The 19996-nt window shown below is 39.8% G+C and overlaps 1 protein-coding gene across 35 annotated transcripts in view; it reads right to left on the bottom strand.

The window, feature by feature from the left end:
* Window positions 1-3754: 3754 nt before the first annotated feature.
* The window catches only part of ANK3 (ankyrin 3), a 687918-nt gene continuing 671676 nt past the window's right edge, over window positions 3755-19996 (bottom strand). For 29 of the 35 annotated variants that reach the window (XM_060642689.3, XM_060642719.3, XM_060642717.3 and 26 more), the window contains 4 exons: window positions 18764-18847; window positions 18594-18653; window positions 17015-17095; window positions 3755-5173 (listed from right to left, as the gene is read on the bottom strand). In XM_060642689.3, the coding sequence (XP_060498672.2) occupies window positions 17024-17095; window positions 18594-18653; window positions 18764-18847 (216 nt within the window). In that variant the 3' untranslated portion in view covers window positions 3755-5173; window positions 17015-17023. The remainder of the gene's footprint in view (window positions 5174-17014; window positions 17096-18593; window positions 18654-18763; window positions 18848-19996) is intronic. The other 6 variants (XM_078434285.2, XM_078434288.2, XM_078434291.2 and 3 more) reach the window with 2 other exon arrangements.

Below are 19996 nucleotides of genomic sequence, written 5' to 3'. Positions count from 1 at the left end.
GAGTTCAAAGTTTTGACTGGTTTCACCTAAATCCAGAATCTTTGGAAGTGAGATGGGCTTGTAGTCGCTTGTAGAGTTGATCCAATAACTTTGAGATGTTAAGGTTTTCTATTGAGTTGCTATTTTTGTCAGCCCTTAAGTTGCATTTGGTTATGACTAGCAGGTGTGATATGAAAGTGCCATGGCTACACTCAGTTGTCACAGTTGTTTTTCTCTCTCTTCGTGGTCTTCCCTTGTTCTCCAGTACCACTATCTACAGTGTCCTGCAGTTTTGTTTCCACAAGTAATTATAGGGTTTTTGTTTTTGTCCTGAGGGGGCCTAGATTTAGATTTCACACAAAGGCTGTTTGCATGCTCCTCACTGTGTCTGGCATCTGGAAGGGTACCTGCAAAGTGGCGGGCACTGAATACCTGCTGCTGGATGAGATGGGTGGGGGTGGGTTTGGAGAACCACAGGACTCATCTTTTTTCTCAGTTCCTCACTCCCTTATTTGTCTTCCTATTGGAGCTGAGAGGATGAAAATGAGGTCGATGTTTGGCTTGCCAAATAGAAGGAAGAATTGAAGCAGGAATGCATCAATCTGCCTTCTCCTTCTTCCAGTCATACCAGAGACTGAATTGACAAGAATGAAGTAGACTGGGTTGAGAGGCAGTAGGACCCAGGAAGGGCCATGGTGAACATCTGTAAAACACATGCTTGTCCAGAGGTGGCACGTGCGTTTTTGCTCCAGGTGGTTGTTGTCATAGGGAGTTCAGAAATAGGATTGTTGCTTCTTCAGATTTTAAAGAGAACTCACAGCTCATTTTTTTTCTTTAAAATCTCCTGATTAAAAAAAAAAAAATGTTGGCTATCTTTTTTCAGAGTTCATGTGATCCAAACAAAATCTCTCTACAGGCTGGATATGGCACTTGGGGTATAATTTCTGGACCTTATGGTCCTTTATCAACCCAGCAAACACTGAACAATACCGAGGTAGGAATCTTGAGGTAGCTAGACTTTAAAAGAAAAAATCTATCACGTCTGAAAGAGAGGAGGCTAAGCTTTCAGAGACGAGGGTTCATGATGGGTTCTCCACACTCTTAGCTGGCTTTTCAGCAGCCTATTAGTGATAAGGATAAGGAATATAGCCATGGCCATGGGAAGGGTGCCCAGTTCAGCAGTGTGACTGGTGTCCTGTTTGCTCACGAGGCATTGGTATACTCAAATCTAATCATTTAAGACTTTGTGGCTAACAAGAGTCTTGTGCAACTAGAAAGAGGAAGTTAGTCCTTGGTGAATGAAGTCATTAGAACCAAAAACTGTGCTTTCCTTTGATTTCCAACCTGGTTGAACGTGTAAAAAAAATGGTGCACAAGATGGTGCACAGGGTAACATTTCCTATTTGCTGTCCTGTGACCTCTGATGTTTGATTGATGATTCATCCTGGCACTCAACAAATATGAGCACCTACCTATGAGGTGTCAAGCAGTATTCTATGTGCTGTGGATACAGCAGAGGACAAACCACAGTCTCTGCCCTCAGGAAGTGCATAGCATAGCATGAGGACCTGGTGGTGCGGTGCACCTGCTGGGACTCTTTTGAAAAGCCGGTAACACTACTCTTTCCCAGTTCTGAGTTAAGCCACTGCTTGAACTAATGACATAAATGAATGACACCATTGCCTCATCCATTTTTGAAAGAATTCTTGTGAAGTTAGGCTCATATGTCAATGTTAGATTTACTTCTGGACTATTTGGTCATGAATTCATGAAGGAGAAGCAGTGCTGTATGACTAGGGAATTACACACCTTTTGATATGTCAGGGCCTCTGCAACAAACCAAAAAGACTTATCCAGATAGGAAGTTAGCTTTGGGATCCTGGTTTCTTCAGAGACTCAAGGGATGAGTTATTATTCCTGTGATTTATATTTCTGGGCTTACCACATACCCTTGCCGCACAGCCAAATGTGACCTGACACTCATAATAATAAAGGAAACGAACAATTTTTTATTTGCCCTAGAGAGAAACCTCAGTCTTGATGCAATCCCAGGACGGTACTGAAACAAACATGGTGGAGCATCAGGAGGCCAAGGCAGAATTTATTAATAGAGGAAAGAAGGCTGACTGCTTCTGTGTTCAGTAAAGTAGATCCCTCTTAGAAATGATGAGATAACCCTGCATGGTCGATTGCCATAACTTATATGGCAATATGCTAGTGACATTTTAACAAACTCAGGGGTTTGCTAAGAATATAAAATGAAAAACATAGCAAATATCAGAAATCTATCAATGGCAGATTTGCTTTTTTTTTTTTTAACAGCAATGTCAATCAAGGAAAAGCTTAAATACATTTTTATAAGCTAGCAGGCCAAAGACTGTTAGGAATACATAATGTATGCCCTAGTCAACCTATGCATACATATATAAATATATGCAAACACACATTTAAATGCAAATAAAAGCTTTGTTTTCCCATTTTGGATACTTCATTTCTGAGTAAATTTATGAACTTGTTCTTGAACTGTAGTTTAGCCCATCACATATCCCTAAAGTCAAATTTTTTAGCTATCTAAACACAATATACCATTTAATACCCAGGTAAGTATACGTGATTGAGTTTCCAATTCAGGATAAACACCTGTCAAGGACTAGGAGTCAGAAATCCGTAACTCTTAGATGGGAAGTTAGAATATCTGAATTCTGATCCCGATTTTCCGAGAGGCTTTTGGAACTTTTTTTTTTTTTTTTACCCTTTCAGGGGTCTGAGTTTGCTCATTATGATTTTGGTGGCGGTGGAGAGGCACTTTTTGTTTGCTTTGGATTTCATACAATGCAGTCTAGCTCCATTATTCATGCAAAGTAAATTCTCCATACATGTGTTCCGCATTGATATTGAATCTTCGTTGGGAACAATGGATCCAATTCAACATTTTTCTTTAAACTGCACTAAGGTAGGGCTCAAACTCACCACCCTGAGATCAAGAGTCATGCTCCAGTGGCTGAGCCAGCCAGGTGCCCCATCAGCAATCATCTTTAATGGACAGGAAATAGGTGACCCTGTCAAATGGCTCTAAGCACCCCTTTCATATTTGTAAAGGGACAATTACTACCCAAGGCAGTACCTACCTCATGAAGTGGTTATGAAGACTGAATCAATGCGATGCACTTACAGTCGGGCAGAGAGTGCTCCAATTTTAGTGATGATAATTGTGAGTACCACCACCAGTATAGCCTGGCTCTGGGCTAGAATGAAAATTAAAACAGCCAGTCTCTGCCCCTGTTGAATTAATCATGTAGTGTCTGGTTGCAAACCTCAGTGCCTACCTACCAGGCCAATCAGGACCAACAAATGTAAGAGGCGGGGCTGGCTTCTGCACTGTCTGGACCCCCCACACCTGGTTGCAGAGGGCAAGCATGACACGGCCCCACAAGTTGTTGCCTTCTGGAAATGAGAACTGTTGTCAAATCTTGCTTTTTACGGGAAGTTAGAAATTTGGGTTCTTATGTAAAATCTCCCAACTTCTAAGCACCGACCACAAACGCCAACTGCAAACAAGAGCACGAGGGATGAAAAGCCCTGGAGGGTTCCTGGAGCTGTCAGTTGACAACTTCTGGACATGCGGTTGCAATAAGCCCCAATTCCCCACTTTTCTGGGGGCAGCACAAACAGGATGAGGGCAAAGATCACTTGTCGGTTAATCTTTAATTCTTCGCTCCTCCACGAAATGCACATTTTGCCAGAGAACACAAGGACACTGTAGAGCACAGGTGGGTGAAGAGTTTAACACAATTTATTTTATGCTTAAATAATCGACTAGGTCATCCAGTGTATGGTTTTTCATACATATGTCATTAGAGCTATGTGTCAATGAATGCTGATTTTATATGAATATAATCAACAAATTAAAGGATTTCACCAAAACCCAAATAAAAATGCCCTTTAAAACACAGCAGCCTTATTAACCTAATATGACACTGCTAGAATGGTTACAAATGATTGGCTTATTCAAAGGTGTCTACATCTTATAGCCAGTACACAATACAGTAATAATTGTACAGCGTGCTGCCATTCTACGAGCTAAGAATTTCTGTTTAGTCCATTTTAAATACCCCCGACTGGGGCCTCTTATGAGCACCATCCACCTCTAAAGCGGCAAGCATTACCCCCTTTTAAGCACTAACAGCACCCACCCTCCCCCTAAAGCAACTACTGTATAGGGTTTTTTTTTTTCATTTTTAGTTCATTTCATTGAAAAATTGGCAATAGCAACAAATATTAGATGAAGGGCTTTGTGTTTACAGATAAAATCTTCTGTGTTGCAGTATACTGTAGTGTTTGCAAAATTGGAAAAGATTTAATCAAAATAAGGTGATACACATGCATCAAAATATTAGTATTCTGAAGAAAAAATTTTTTCACAGAACTACAGAATTCCTCATTTTGGGAATTATTTAAATTTGCAGCAGATTTTAAAGATTTGTTTCTGTTTTTTAAAATCAAGCTAGCAGTTTTGCATATACAAACATTATAATTGCTAATATACAAGAATCAGTGAAGATTCCCCCCCCACCCAGGACCCCTCCCTCCTCTTCTAGGGTGAAGTCACTTGAGACCCCTAGTATGTTAAATGCATTTGCAATATTCTGTTTGTGTTCTAAGAGGCAGTGCCTTATCAACATTTATTCTATTTTTCTGTTAGAATTTATACAGTGTTATTATTTACAGCAAAACTATAGATGTTTTAAAAAAGAAACAAATAGTGTTTATACCCTGACAGTTTGGGTCCAAGAAAAATAAGGCGAGCTGTTGTGGAGTTAGTAATTTTAGTGTTTCTCTGTGATTTCATCATCCCGTCTTCTGTCCCTTCTGGCGGCAGGAATTTCTTCCTTTTGTAAATGACACCAAATTACTTAGGATAAACTGTTAACAGCATGGCTTCTTGTATATACACTGCATTGCTAATTGCACACGCGCCAATCCTGGGAATGAAAGTGAATTTCCATGCTCTGTAAATTGGCTCATGCTAAATTAAAATGTGGGTAGATTTCTTTTTTTTTTCTTTTTGCATAAAAAAAATCATGCCATTAATGTGTGGAAGCAGCAAACACACACACCCTTCTCCATGAATTTTTACTTCCTGCTGACATCTCTTCCATGAATTTCTCAATACTGGCAGTAAAATTACACGATCCTGTGGAAAGACAGACAAGAGGGAGTGAGGTTAGCTTGCTTTCTTCTTCCTTCTTTCCTTCCTTCCTTCTCTTTCTCCCTCCCTTCCTTTCTTCCTTTTTTCTTTTCTTTGCTTTACTTTTCTTTTCTTTTCTTTTCTTTTCTTTTCTTTTCTTTTCTTGCCTTGCCTAAGCCTTCCTTCCCATTCAACAGAAAAGCTTAGAGAACGAGGCCTCTACTTTCTTATGGGGTAGTTTAACATGATTCTTCTTACCAACACAATCCATTAGGTCAAAACCCTGAGGTGTAGCTGAAAGCTCTTTGAAGGCAGTGACTTTTTCTAGGTAACCCTGTGATCTCCAAAGCACACTCTTCACTGTATGTGTGGTTTTTGAGATTGTGTTGGAAAAGAACCTCTTCTAGGGCTCTATCTGTAACGATCAGGTCACTCAGATACTTGGGAAAGCCATTTACAGCCCTTTGGGCCTAGTCTTATCTATAAAATGAGGCTCACAGAGGTGCTGTGTGGGATTTCCATCAACATCAAAATATCAGGGGTCTGGAGTTCTCATGGGCATAAAGGAGCCCGGGATATTGAGTCAGAATAGAGCATTTCAGGAATGTCCATATGTTTTATAAGTGCTCACTCCCCAAAGTACAACTAATCTTTCAAAAAGGGAGAACAGCATCATTACTTCATTACTCTGGAATTGCTTTTCCATGCACCAATTAAAATGAAAGACTGTCTTCCATCACTGCAAAGAATACTTTCCCTCCTCCTGCCCCACATCAGTCACGACAAAATCGATTCATTATATTTGAGCTTCTTTATGGAAGCTGAGAACATCTTGTCTTACTGAATAATAACTGCATAAAGTCTCAGTGTTTTATAACCAGTCTTAATACAGTCAAAGTAAATCAGCTGCTTTTGCTATGAACTCTTTCTTCATAAAACAAAGTTTGCCTACATATAGTTCATCGTCCTCTCTCAGTGTGAAGCGACAGACCTGAATACTGGCCCGAGAACAAATCCCAGCCCCTGTGAAAACCTGAGGAAAGCAAGAACAATTGTAGGAATAACCGTGTTCACTCACTGGTAAGCAGCAGACCATTTGTGCAGGCCTAGAAGCACCAGCAGAACTGGGTTTCTGTTGGGGCCCAAGGGTGTCCTCAGTGCCCCTGAGTTTGTTTACTTACCCCAGACAAGTTTCTGTCTCTTTAAGAGGGATCACCCAGGATACCTCAGCTTATGTAAACATGTTAGTACAGTACTTCCTCTGTCTGCTCTACTAGTTCTTGCTTCCTTTTTTGTGCTGAAAGTGCTACTGACCAGCATGCCCCAGGTCACTAATGCTTGGAGCCAAGAACATCAAAGTGTCAAGTGCTTCTGGAGTGATTTCAATATCTGCCCCCCTTCCCAGGACTCTGCAAAGGTTGTAGAGAAGGAAGGTGACTTATTTGGGCAGGACATGCCCTAGAAAGTGGGCAAATCCAAGTAGGATCAGGATTTTCTCACCTCTATTACCACTTATACCTAATCTTCTGGGCACTAGGGTTCTTAGATGGCCCTATGATGATGTTACCCCCGTGGTCTCCTTGCGTCTTCCTAGGGAGGCTTCTCAGCAGTCTTCTCTAGTTGAACCCCCTACCCCCCATACTGTACAGCTTAATCGACATATAATTCACATGCCATACAATTTATTGTAAATATACAGTTTGATAGTTTTCAATACATTTATATAGATATGCAATCATCACTACAACCCAGTTGAACTTTTTTTTTGTTTTGCATCCTCTCTTCCAAAAGCCAATCCAATTTCCCAGGTTAATCTTGCCATAAGAAGCAAGGTGTTTCTCCTATCACCTTGATGCAAGCACATGTTATCTTTTATAGAAATATTGGATTTGTTTCTATAATTTTTAAAAATGCTATTAATTATGTCCATTTATATTCAGGTATGGTATGGGTGATAGTTAAAAAGAAATTGGGGAGTGAGTTCCTCTTGTAAATCTCTCTTGTTCTTGGTCATACAATCAGAGTGTGTTGGCCCTAACCACATGGGGTGCAGGAAGGTCATTCATTGGATAAAAGACTTTATACCAAGTACAGTGTTCTACAAAAAGCATGAGTGCCTTGGCTGAGAGACTGTATACCTATTATAAAATATTGACATCTTACAAATTGTGATGAGAGCGCCATCTGATGGAAAGGTGTGATGGCAGGGGCCATCAAGATGACATTTCAGAAATAGAATTTGAGTCCTTTTTTCTTTTTGGATTTAAGTAATACATCTGAGACAGAGGCCTTTGCATTTAGGAATCTGTCTTTGGGTTTTGCATGCTTTTCAAACCCAAAGGTAGTAGAAACAAACATTCCTTTTAATCATTTTACTATATATATATATATATATATATATATATATATATATATATATATATTTTAAGAAACATTTTTGATATATAGAAAAACAGCTATCAGTGTATTTTCATGGCAGTTTATATCTTACAGATGAATGTTGTATTTTCCACATCCATTTTCAAGTCAGGGGTATGCTTGAGTTAGAACCACAATTTCCTTTACAGATCCACATACCAGTGGTTTTTAGCCCCTAGGGCCCACCTTAAAAACAAAACAAAACAAAATCACCTGTCTTTAGTTTGGTATATGAAGCTTTCTGCAGTTCAGCCCAATCAGGCTTACTGTCCACTACCCCTCAGCGAGAAGCTTTTTTCATAATCTCCAATGGTTCTCAAACTTGGGTGCACATTAGAACTATCTGGGAAGACTTAAACCCAGGGTCCAGACCACATCTCATGCCAATTTATTTAGAATTTCTTGGGGTGGAGCTCCAAAAAATCAAAAAAACCTCAAATACCAAAAAACTTTTTAAAAACTCTCTAGATTATTTGAATGTTCAACCATGTTTAAGAGGCAACCATATATTCTAGAACACTGCTTCTCAAAGTCTAATATCTTTATGTATCACCTAAAGTATCTTCAAATGTGGATTCTGATTCAGTGGGTCAGGGTAAACTCAGAGATGCTGCATTTCTAACAAGACTCCCAGGTGACACTGATACTTCATGGACCACACTTGGGGGAGCTAGACTGTGTGCTAGTCAGCAACACATTGGTTTCCAACTTCTTTTTCTTTTTTTAAAGTAGGCTCCATTCTGGGCACGGAGGGCCTGAACTCACGATCCTGAGAGCAAGACTTGAGTTGAGATCAAGACTCGAGCTGAAATCAAGTTGGACGCTTAACCAACTGAGCCACCCAGGTGCCCCACCAACTTCCTTTTCCTTGCTCATGATTTTGTATCCACCTATACTTCTCTTCCCCAATCTTCACCAGTATCTAACTCCTCTCCATCCTTCAAGTTTGTTTCAAATGTCATCTCCATGAAAGTATAGACTCCGCTCTCCCTAAGGAGATCGGCCTTGGCAGGTTAACTGTTACTCGTCTTTAAAGACTTAGCTCTGTTACAGCTTTAGGAAAGAAAGCCTTTTCTAGTATGCCTTTCTTATAGCCTACTGAGAACGCAGATTTGTCATACTATTCTCTTCCATCCCTACCCACCTCTCTTCCCTTCCTTTTTTTTTTTTCTCTCTTGAGTTACAGAAGTCATGGGACTAAAAATATTTTTTCCTAAGCATTAATTCTAGTTCTTCATGTAAACATGATAAACTACAGTGAAATTTAATAATTCCCAGTTCATACCATCCAGTAAATGGTTTTTTGAGTTTGTTTTTTTCTAATGACTTGTGACTTTAAAAATACTTGAGGTCATAGGGCCAGTTTAAAAAAAAAAATACTGGGAAGATATTGATTTATATTTTGGTTGTGAAAAAGATATACTAATTAAATAATAAAATTGTACAGCTATTATTATTAAATGTTATGTGCCAGGCACTGTTATAAAATGGCTTAGCTCATTTAATAACAATAAGGTACTATTATAATCTTGCATTTTACAGATAAGGAAACAGAGCCACAGAGCTAGAAAACAAACCCAAGAGAGTGAACTTGGTACATAGTAGAGCTAGAAATGGAAATCAAACCACCTGACTCTACAATCCTTGCTCTTGACCTCAGAGCCAAGGCTTTTGGTTAATTAGGGATTTTTTTAAAGGGTAAGAAAAGTAAAAACAAACAAAACTAAATAAAAACAGATCTTCCAAATAAATTCAGGGAAAATATTCCGAAGTGAAGCAATTCAGGCACCTTGGATTTCTGGAAAGCAGAATCAGGAGATCTGGGTTAAAATCCAGATCTGTCATTAACTAGAGCCATTGGGCTTTTGTTATCTATCTCTGTTCATTCCTTAGTAAAGAGGAATGAGAATGCCTCTTTTAGTAATTTCCCATGGAATTTCTCTGCTTTTGATGTTGGTATACTTCAGAATACTTTCAATTATTTCACATCCCTTGTTTCTCAGAGAATTTCAGTGATGCTGCCATTCCAACTTCTTCCACTGTTCCCTCCTGGCACCCGTCGCATCTTCGTCTACAGGCCACTGGTCCTGGCTGCCTTAATGCTACTACTAGCTGAACTTACTCAGTACTTACTATGGGCTTGCCTGCCGCTCTCTGAAGCAATTTACTTGTATTAACTCAGCTAATTCCCACAACAACTTTATGAGGTTTGTTATTCTTCCCCCAGTAGAGGTGAGGAAATGAAGGCACAGACCCCAGCTAAGTTCATGTAGCTAGTAAACTCCCTGGCAGGTCCATCGACTCCGGCCACTTCACTTCTCACCCAAATACCAAAAATGACCACACTATGATCTCCAGCCCAGGCTTCTCTCTCTGATCATCATCAAATGTCAAGGGCCCTGCACGCTGACTATCTACAAAGCTACTTCATCACCCAGGCTACGTCAATCACTAATTTTGATTTTGTGGTCTTAGGTTCTGTGATTTTGTTAATAATTACCCTACATACCTATAACCCTGATGTCTTTAACTCTCGCTCTTCTCTCCCAACACGGAACTAATCTGGTTCCTCAAATCTTTTCTCCGCTTTTCATTCTCTCTGTTCCAGTTCAGGCCCTCCTCTGTGTTGCAGATCTGAGGCCCTTGTGTTCAAACTCTCTTCTTCCTCTACTTCTATCAGAGTTACCTAAATCATATCTGATCATATTATTTTCCTGCCACAAAGCTTCCAGTACCCAACTGTATCCAGGATAAGGGCCAAACTCTTGAGCAAAGCACGTATGATTCTCCACACTGCTGTGTCTCAAATGCTACTCTTTCTTCAAAAACTAGTTTGGGGCGCCTGGGTGGCTTGGTCGGTTAAGCGTCCGACTTCGGCTCAGGTCATGATCTCACGGTCCGTGGGTTCGAGCCCCGCATCGGGCTCTGTGCTGACAGCTCAGAGCCTGGAGCCTGTTTCAGATTTTGTGTCTCCCTCTCTCTGTGACCCTCCCCCGTTCATGTTCTGTCTCTCTCTGTCTCAAAAATAAATAAACGTTAAAAAAAAAAAAAACAAAAAAAAACAACTAGTTCAAATACGTACTTCTGAGAAACTTTAAAAGACCTCCTCTGTTGGAGGGAATTATATCTTCCAGTGGTTGCCCTGAGCATTTTGTTATATCATTTATTACATTTATGTATTTTGATTTGTGTGACTTATGATCATGTGTGCCTCTTGGACTAGACTGTAAAGTTATAGTGGGCAGGGATTCTCTCAGATAATAACGTCAGACTTAAAATAGTATCTTACAATGTTGTGCTCTCCCTACTGCCTACACGGTGTGTGTCACAAACCTTGCACATAGTAGCTAAGAAGCAAAGGAGCTCTAAATGTGCATGGTCACCTGCCTACAAAAGCTTGTTAGCTGATCTACATTATAGGAGAGTTTCTCTCATCCACCACTATGAAAAACCACACAAGTATACTGCAGGGTTGAGGCTGAACATGTAGGTGATCTTAGATGATAGGATATAGAATAGCTTTGAGATGTCTAGGAAGGAAGAAGTCAGAGGTAACCTTTTAACTCTATTCCTCTTCAAAATCTTGTTCCTTGGGAGCTCCTCCCAGGCTCACTTTAATCCTCTCCCTAGGGGTTCACATCTATTCTCTCCTGTTCCCTTTCTCTGGTATTCAACATTTACCTCTTTAGTGATAACTCGAACATTTCTAGAAGTGCAGCCCCAACCTTTCTGCAGAGCTCCAGACTTATATATCTAAAACAATACTTGGAAGTCTCAAAAGCAGTTTAAACCCAAATCTAAGCCTGAATGCTTGATGTCCTTTTTTAAAAACCCATTCTACTTCTGTTCCTTTCTCTACTGCCCTGTTGTGTCAGCCAGAAACCTGGGGATCATTCTTGACTCAACCCTTCTCCATCCTCCCTGCCCCTCCAAAGTAATCTACCTGTTGATTTTCCTAAAGCTACTGCCCAGGTCCTAGCCCTGCCACTACTACGGCTTAGTTGAACTGCTCAGTAACCTAACCAGTCACCTTCAGTTTATTCTTGTTTCCCCTCCAACCCATTCTCTACATAACCTATGTGCTTTAAAAAAAAAAAATTGGGTCAGGCTCTTGGCTAAAATCCTTCAGGGGCTTCAAATTCTTTTAGAATGAAATCTAAAGCCTGTTCTCTGGCCTGTGATGATGCACCCCTCACTTAAGTCATCATGTGCCTGCCTGCCTCATCCACCACCAGCTCACCAGGCTCTGGTGTACACTTCTCTTCTTTCATTTCCTCAACTATGCCTTTTCCCGGTCACCGCTTTTGCTCATGTCGTATCCTTTGCTTGGAGTCTGCTTCTCCTCTTCCCCATTCTTTTCATGGTTGGCGCCACCTATAAGTTCTTAGTTTAAATGTCACGACTTCTTTTCTTTCTTCTTAAAGATTTTATTTTTAAGTAATCTATACACCCAATGTGGGACTCGAACTCACAACCCCGAGATCAAGAGTCACATGCTCCACAAACAGAGTCAGTCCGGTGCCCCTATGTGTCATGACTTCAGAGTGACCTTCCCAGCCCCCAAAAGTCTAAATGTGTTTCCGCATTATTCTTTTATTGGATATTGGACTTTGAATTTTTAGCCCTGAAGCATCTGTTCCATGCAGGCTGAGAGATTAGGAGGGGCAGGGCCCATGGAAGTTTTCTTCACCATCATACATCCAGCCTTTCCACTTTTAGCCAGGCAGAAGGTCAAATATTTTTTGAAGGAATGAAAAAAATGAACCAACTTTCTGGTTTAGAAAAAGTGTTGCCCTTGGCAAGCATTGTCACTCTTGGCTTCCACATGGCTGTGAGATTCTGAGCATTTCCCCAGAAGAGGTTTGGAATACAGCTGCTCCACAGTCTTTTATGGCTACATCTGGGGACCTTCCTTTGCTACAACCTCACTAATCAGCCCTCTAATGGTACTTATGAAGTAAACACTTAGAGGTTACCCCCTTCAAAATGGATGTCTGCTTTATTTTAAAAAAGAACAAACATCTATGAGTATTTTCACTGTGTAAAATATGAGGACATTTACTATAGGTTGTCTATGTACATCTGTTTGATTCAAAATTTGCTTTTAGGTCTCTAAGCATCATCAACTACTATTTAACTATGAATATAAGTTAAGAACTTAGGTTCTGGATAAGTTCAAATTTATTCTTTTGCTTATCAGCTGTACAGGACTTTGAGTAAATCATTTAACTTTTCTCAACTTCGGTCTTCAGAGTAGTACTTACCTTACAGCATTGTGTTGGGGATTATATTCAGTAATGTATGTAATGATCTTACCTAGTACCTGGCATATAGTAATCATTTGCTAGAACATGACTATTATTATTCAAATTGTAGACATACAGCTAAGTGTAATAGAAAGGGCACTAGGTAGAGTATCAATAATCTTGAGTTTAAGTCCTAGTTCTACCAATCACAAGCTGTGTGACAATAGAAATGTCATTGACCTCTCTGAGCCTTGGAATATTCATCTGCAAAAGGTAGCAAACAAAATTGGCCTAACCTATCTAGAAGCTTCTTTGAAGGATTAAATAAGACAAAAATGTAAAATCACTTTGTAAACTATAAATCACTATACACTGTGTACAAATCTTCATAGCTATTGAAAGCCATTGGCTTTTCCCTTACATTAAAAACAGGATAACTATGACTCAGTATTAAAGAAAAGCAGGTGCAGGGTTCAGATAGCTCAAAATTTAGCTGGTTCTAAAATGGGAAATAAAAATTTTGATGTCACCATCTGAGACTCCGTGAAATTTGGCAGCAGTCTACTTGCTTAGTTGTTTTTGTTATTAAAAAAAAAAAAAAGGCAGCCAGCAGGCTATAAAAACTCTCAATATATTTGCAAATTGATTTCTCCAGAGCATGCATTCAGTGTCCTGGAATTCCAGTGGGTATTCTTGGACTCATTTCCCAGGTTCACTTACGGAAGGTAAATACCACGCTGGAGAGTAACGTGAGGCTTACAGTCAAATCACTGTTCTTTCCATCTGACACATTAAGTTTGCTTTCTGCTGGAGTTATTTTCACATTCATATGACTTCTACCTGACTTTCTCTCTCCTTTGAGTGGTGTAGCATGTGAGCCAAGGCCCTGACAACTTCTTTACGGGGTGGGTTATTTGTAATTTTAAGGCCTCTTGTACATTTAGTGACCATGTCGTATCTAAAGGACCTAGCACAGTTGTATTTTTTTGGTGTTATTTATTCACACATACTAGGTGGATGTTGCTCTAGAAAAATGGTTCCGCTGCAATGGGCAACCACTTTGGTTCATTTCCATCCAGTCTGAACAAGCTGGCAAATGTTGAGGTGCATACTGAACTCTCTTCTGGATTCCTTTCGCTTATCACTTACAACGGCTTAAATGGACTAAGTCAAGACTGCAAACTCATGCTTAGTGCTTTATTCATCTCTATGTATCTAGATATGTCTTGCACCAGGAACAGCTGCAAGACGTACATAACAAGAGGGTTCATTCTAGGTATTGACGCACTGATGTCATCCATCATTTTCTCATCTCTCACACTGTGTGGAAAGCAAGTCATGTTGATGTCTCCTGATTCAGTCTGCCTCTTACCATCCTCCTGGCCAAGCCAGCACCTATAATAGTTTCTTACTCGGTTTTCTGCTCATCCATTACTGCCCCCTCTGGTATGTTCTGTGCCTTTGCAGCTAGAGCGAGTGATGCAGAACGTACACATTGGACCATACCCGACCCTTGCCTGAGACTCTTTCTTCACTGCTCTCCTTCTGCTTTTAGTGTGCAGACCAGAATCCCTACAGAGAGGCTCATGAGGCTGGACAACTCCCACCTTTCCTACCTCTGCAGACCCAAGGGTCAAACTCTCTGCCAGTTGCACTGACCTGTTTCCCCAGATTCTCCCTTCCTGTTCCTCCCCATTCTGGCCATTGCAAAGTGCTGCTGCACATGCCGAGAAGGTGACCCCAGACACCGTCAAACTTCCCTCTTCACCCAGTCATGTCGTGTTCAGTCTTCAAAACTCAAACATCACTTTTTCAAGGAAGCCCTCCCTGTCACCTCAGACCTCAAGTCTCCAGTCAACATGGTTGAGGGTGTTAACGGTGTTGGCTCTGGTGGCAGGTTTGTACCTGTTTCTGCCAACTCTATGTGATGTTGGGCAATCTGAGACCTATTTCCTCATCTGTTACATGGGGATGATAGGGCATCTGTCCAAGAGGGTTAGCTGTGAGAATGAAATGAAGAGCAGAGTAGAACACTTGGACGAGTATATATGGTAAATATTAATTTCAGAATGTTCTGCAGTTCTTGGTAGTTTTCTCAATGCCATTATACTGATGTGATTAGTTATGATTGGTTAACATTAAATCCCCAAAACATAAGCTCAGTAAGGGAAAGTACCATGCTTATGTTGTCTACTGAGAGTTTCTCAGTGCCTACGCAGAAAGCGTCACAGAAATGAAGTGAAATAAATCTTGGAGTGAATAAACATATGGTAAGCTTTCTTGAGAGGGAGGGATTAGGAATTTATCTGGGCCTGCAATAGTAGACACAGACCCTCATCCCTGCCCTAATTCTAACCCTAATCCTAGATCTTGGGGAAAAAATGATTTGATTATATATATATATATATATATATATATATATATTACATAATATGTATATATTATGTTATATATGTATATGTTATGTATACATATACATATACAGGTATATATGTATACATATATATGTATATATTATACATATATGTATATATACATACAATGGAATATTACTCAGCCATAGAAAAGAACAAAATCTTGCCATTTGCCACAACATGGATGGAACTAGAAAGTATTATGCTAAGTGAAAGAAGTCAGTCAGAGAAAGGCAACTACAATATGATTTCACTCATATGTGGAATTTAAAAAACAAAAAAAAATGAGCAAATGGGAAAAAAAAAGACAGAGAGAGGCAAACCAAGAAACAGACTCTTAACTATAGTGAACAAACTGATGATTACCAGAGGGGAAGCTGGTGGGACGACTGGGGAAATAGGGGATGGGAGATAAGAGGGTACTTGTGATGAGCACTGGGTGTTGTACAGAAGCGTTGAATCCCTATATTGTTCTACTGAAACTAATATTACATAGTATGTTAACTATACCGGAATTAAAATAAAAACTTAGAAAAAGGAATTTATCTCAGCCTTAGTTGAGTCACAAACAAAATTCAGAGCAATGAGACTAGATTTCTCAGTTCCTCATGTCCACACTGCAGTAGCAGGATTCCGGTCACTGGGGAAGAGAAGATCTGTCCGAGTAAAAACTAGAATCTATATGCTCTTTGTCATTTTGACCAGTAGGGCTAAGAGAACTGCTGGTGCACATCCCTTGAGAAATCATGCTACTTCACCTCACGGACTCAAGAGACCTTTTCAAATTTCTTTTCAAAGCTCCATCTGCTTTTTTCATGCTTAGGAAATGACCTTTCATAAGTATAGCTAAAGATAATAGGATAACGTAAAACTTAGAAAACAATGTTTGTTAGAAATATCCTCATCTATGAAAAAATTTCAGACAAATTTAAGCAAATTCACCAAATATTTCACTTAAAAAAAAAAAAAGTAGTCCAGGGGTGCCTGGGTGGCTCAGTTGGTTAAGTGTCTGACTTCAGCTCAGGTCATGATCTCACAGTCTGTGAGTTTGAGCCCTGCGTTGGGCTTTGTCCTGACAGCTCGGAGCCTAGAGCCTGCTTTGGGTTCTGTGTCTCCCTCTCTCTCTGTCTTTCCCCTGCTCGCGCTCTGTCTCTCCTTCAAAAACAAATAAACATTAAAATTTTTTTTCAAAAAAAAAATAGTCCATTTACCTCCTATTTAATTTGCTCTGGTTTCTGGAAGATATACCAAGTAGCATATAGGGATCTCGGCCATTTAATTTAAAATGGGCAACCACTCTATTTCAATGGAAATTGAATTCTCAGAGGCCATTCTGCTAAAACAGTGAAAGGCTGGATGTGCACAAATCTCAGAGTGCATCAGTGAGAACTAACTGGTTGTTGCCAGACCGGCTTCCTGTCAGGCTGTATAATGCTACCACATTTCATACGGAGCCTCTGCTCTTAGAGGGGACTCAAAAATCACTGTTTACATTTGCTTCTGGAAACACCATTTACATTTAAATTCCTGACTAGTTTGTGAGGAGAAAGTTTATGAACTGTGACTGGAGTGTGTGTGTACGTTGCATATGTAAATATAGAAATAAGCCCAATAAGTTCATACTGGATATTCAAAGCTGGAATTCAGTGAAAAAGAGAGGAGGGCAGTGGATGGGGGGATCTGTATCACTCATCAAGAGAAAGGAGAGGTTTCACAGCGAGTTAAGGCCGACTGTTGTTGATATGAGCACACCTATTGCCTTGACTAACCGTTTACTGTTATGAATGGCTCTTCTTTTCCACATGACGGATTTCCTTCTTCGCTGTCTTCACCTTATAACCTTCTCCCTGCTGTAAAAAGGAATGTATGTGTTAAGATTTCACAGTGAAAGAGTTTTAGTCATAGAGTGGTTCCCATTCTGGTCCCTTGAGGCTGGATTAGGTAAGTGAAACACAGTTTAAAGCACTTTGTCACTTCACGTCTCAAAATACACACAATCTATTTGGCGTAACCACACAAGCCTGGCATCATCGAGGCAAGCTAGAGAGCACCGTCAGAATGAATACAGTAACATAACTATACTTTGGAGTAACTTGATAGGTTAGTGATAAATAAAAGGTTAGTGACAAAAAAAGAATAATAGTAACAAATAAAAATTTTTTAAAGGTTAGTGATAAATTAAAAAAAATGAGTTAGCCTGTTCATTTACTTGTAAACTAGAAGAAATCACCACCAAAGCTCTCAAGGCACCCAAACCCAAATTATAACAAATATTAGTAAATTATAATTTATTTCTTCTTAAGCCAACAGAATTTTAAGCAATCTGTTGTATTGAGACTAAAATTTCTCAGGAAAGCACTGATCATGAACTAAACACCATAGGAATGTTGTTGATCTGAGGGACTTTTTTTTTTTTTTTTTAATTTGTGGAATTACGAACCCCTTCCTCATTACTGCAGATCAAGCAATCATCCATTTTCCATAAAACAAGACCTCTCTTCACTGAGCACCAGGGATACTTTTCCCTGAGAGCAAAATTGTACAAATACTCCACTTTTCCCAGCTTTATAACAGAAACACAGTAGCCTTTCCAATCTTTTGAGTTAGTCTTGAGAAATTTTCAGTGCACTTTTTCTTATGTAAACACAGGCTATTGGAGTTTCTATTTTCAAAATGAGAAAAGGAAAGGAATGACAAATAGCCAGAGGTGTTTTGTCTGGGAGATGGAGTTTCATTTGCTGAGTTACACTGCACAGTGGTTAAGATTAGTTCTTTAACTGACACATTGCATATGGGCTGTTATAAACCCAGAGAGGAGAGCCCTCCTCGGGTTAAGATGAGGGAATTCAGATTTCCCTTTGTAGAACTTACTGGAAAGGGAAAAATGTATGGATTTGATGTGAGCTTTTTGCCATTCTAACATTGAAACCCTGTACCTTTGCTGGAAGTGAGTGCCCTGTCTCAGGTGCTCTCCACCCTCCCCCTAGGCAGGCACTAAGCTTCAGGCAAAGCACTGGGTGGGAGGCCAAAGTGGGGGGGGGGGGTGCTGCCCAGGGGTCTGGTGGTGAGAGAGGGTTTTAATTTTATTTCTCTCACATGCTGTAACCAGCACATTCTACTCTCCATAAATGAACTTATTTCTGAAAACTCTGAAGACAGTAAAAAATATATAATGTTAAAGAACGTTAAGAAGAAGTCTTTTTCTTTGACCCTGATCAAATGCACAGGATGTCAAAAGCAGCAAACACTTCAAGCTGCCACACTGCAGATGCCAGCCTGTTAGCAGCGTATTCTAGAAAGTTCACAAAGTGTTTATCCTCTTTTTCTCTGGCAGCCCCTCTCCATTACCATGTCATCATGTTTTCTCTCTTGTGGGATAGCAATTCGTCTTATTACTTTCCGAGTGATCTGTAGGAAGCAATAGTGAGATTTTTGTTTCTGTTTCAAGGGGTGACACTACAGCAAACAGTAGAAAAATCTAAATCCCAAGAGAAGCGTAAAATCCCAATGATGATTACTTTTCTGGTGATGAGGTTGCCTTCTTCATCAGTAAATTGTTCTTCTGTGACAGATTCACCAGGAATGCTTTTTGCTTCCTCTCCCTAAAGGATGTGGCATAGAGATTAGCAACATACTAGATGGACAGATCTCCACAGCACTCCATAGGCCACACACATGCTCTGCAGAGTTTTAGAGAAAAGTATAAATTCTGCTTGCTACTCCAGGGCAAAGGGAAAAGGCTGACTCCTCTAATGGTTACTTAGGCCACAACAGTCAAAGCAGTAAGCCTTAGGTATGTACAAGACTGACGGTTAGCAGGCAACTCCAAGAAGGAAAAATTATAAAACACAGTTACACAATGCTATATAAACCAAAAGGTTTCATTTTTTGAAGAAAAAAAAAAGTCAATGATTAGAGCTCTAATTAGATCGCCTCATTTTGAGCACTGTGTTTCTGAATTAGTCCTACCAAATCTCTAAATAATTTTTAGGTTGTATTTTCCTTAATCTAAATTAAGATGGTACCTTAGTTGGGGCATTACATTTATTGTCTTTATTAGTTTTTTTTTTTTTTTTTCATTTAAAAATTCATTTACTAAGGGTAAGATAGACTTTTTTTAAAAAGTGAAGTTCAGAGTACAGAGAATATCATGTTTTTCTTTAAAACTGAGCTTTTTGGAGGTATTAAAATGAGAATAACTATGTCTGATGGTGTACACAATTTCTGAATACTATCTTCAAGTGAAGGGGTCTTATGTGATGATGGATCATCTAATCTCTATTGCCACAGACAAAAAAAAGAAAAGAAAAGATCAGTACTAAAGGGATTTAAGATGATGATATCTTTCAGTTAGTGACTGTTATCTGATTTACAAGGGGAAACTGTCAAAGATCTTCCTCTGGTGAATTTAAAAAATGGAATAAAGTCTTAACTCCCCAAGTTGGGCTCATATTTTCCAGCTTGGTAGATTTATATGGCTCCTTAATATCTCCCTATTTGGCTCTATGATTGTACAATAAGAAAAACCAGGGGCGCCTGGGTGGCTCAGTCGGTTGGGCATCCGACTTCGGCTCAGGTCATGATCTCACAGTTCGTGGGTTCGAGCCCCGGATCGGGCTCTGTGCTGACAGCTCAGAGCCTGGAGCCTGTTTCAGATTCTGTGTCTCCCTCTCTCTCTGCCCGTCCCCCACTCGCACTCTGTCTCCCTCTGTCTCAAAAATAAATAAACATAAAAAAAAAAAAGAAAAACC

The sequence above is a fragment of the Panthera onca genome, chromosome D2 (assembly GCF_046562875.1).
Source record: "Panthera onca isolate mPanOnc1 chromosome D2, mPanOnc1 haplotype 2, whole genome shotgun sequence".
Taxonomy (NCBI): Eukaryota; Metazoa; Chordata; class Mammalia; order Carnivora; family Felidae; genus Panthera; species Panthera onca.
This window is presented reverse-complemented; position numbering and strand designations above follow the sequence as displayed.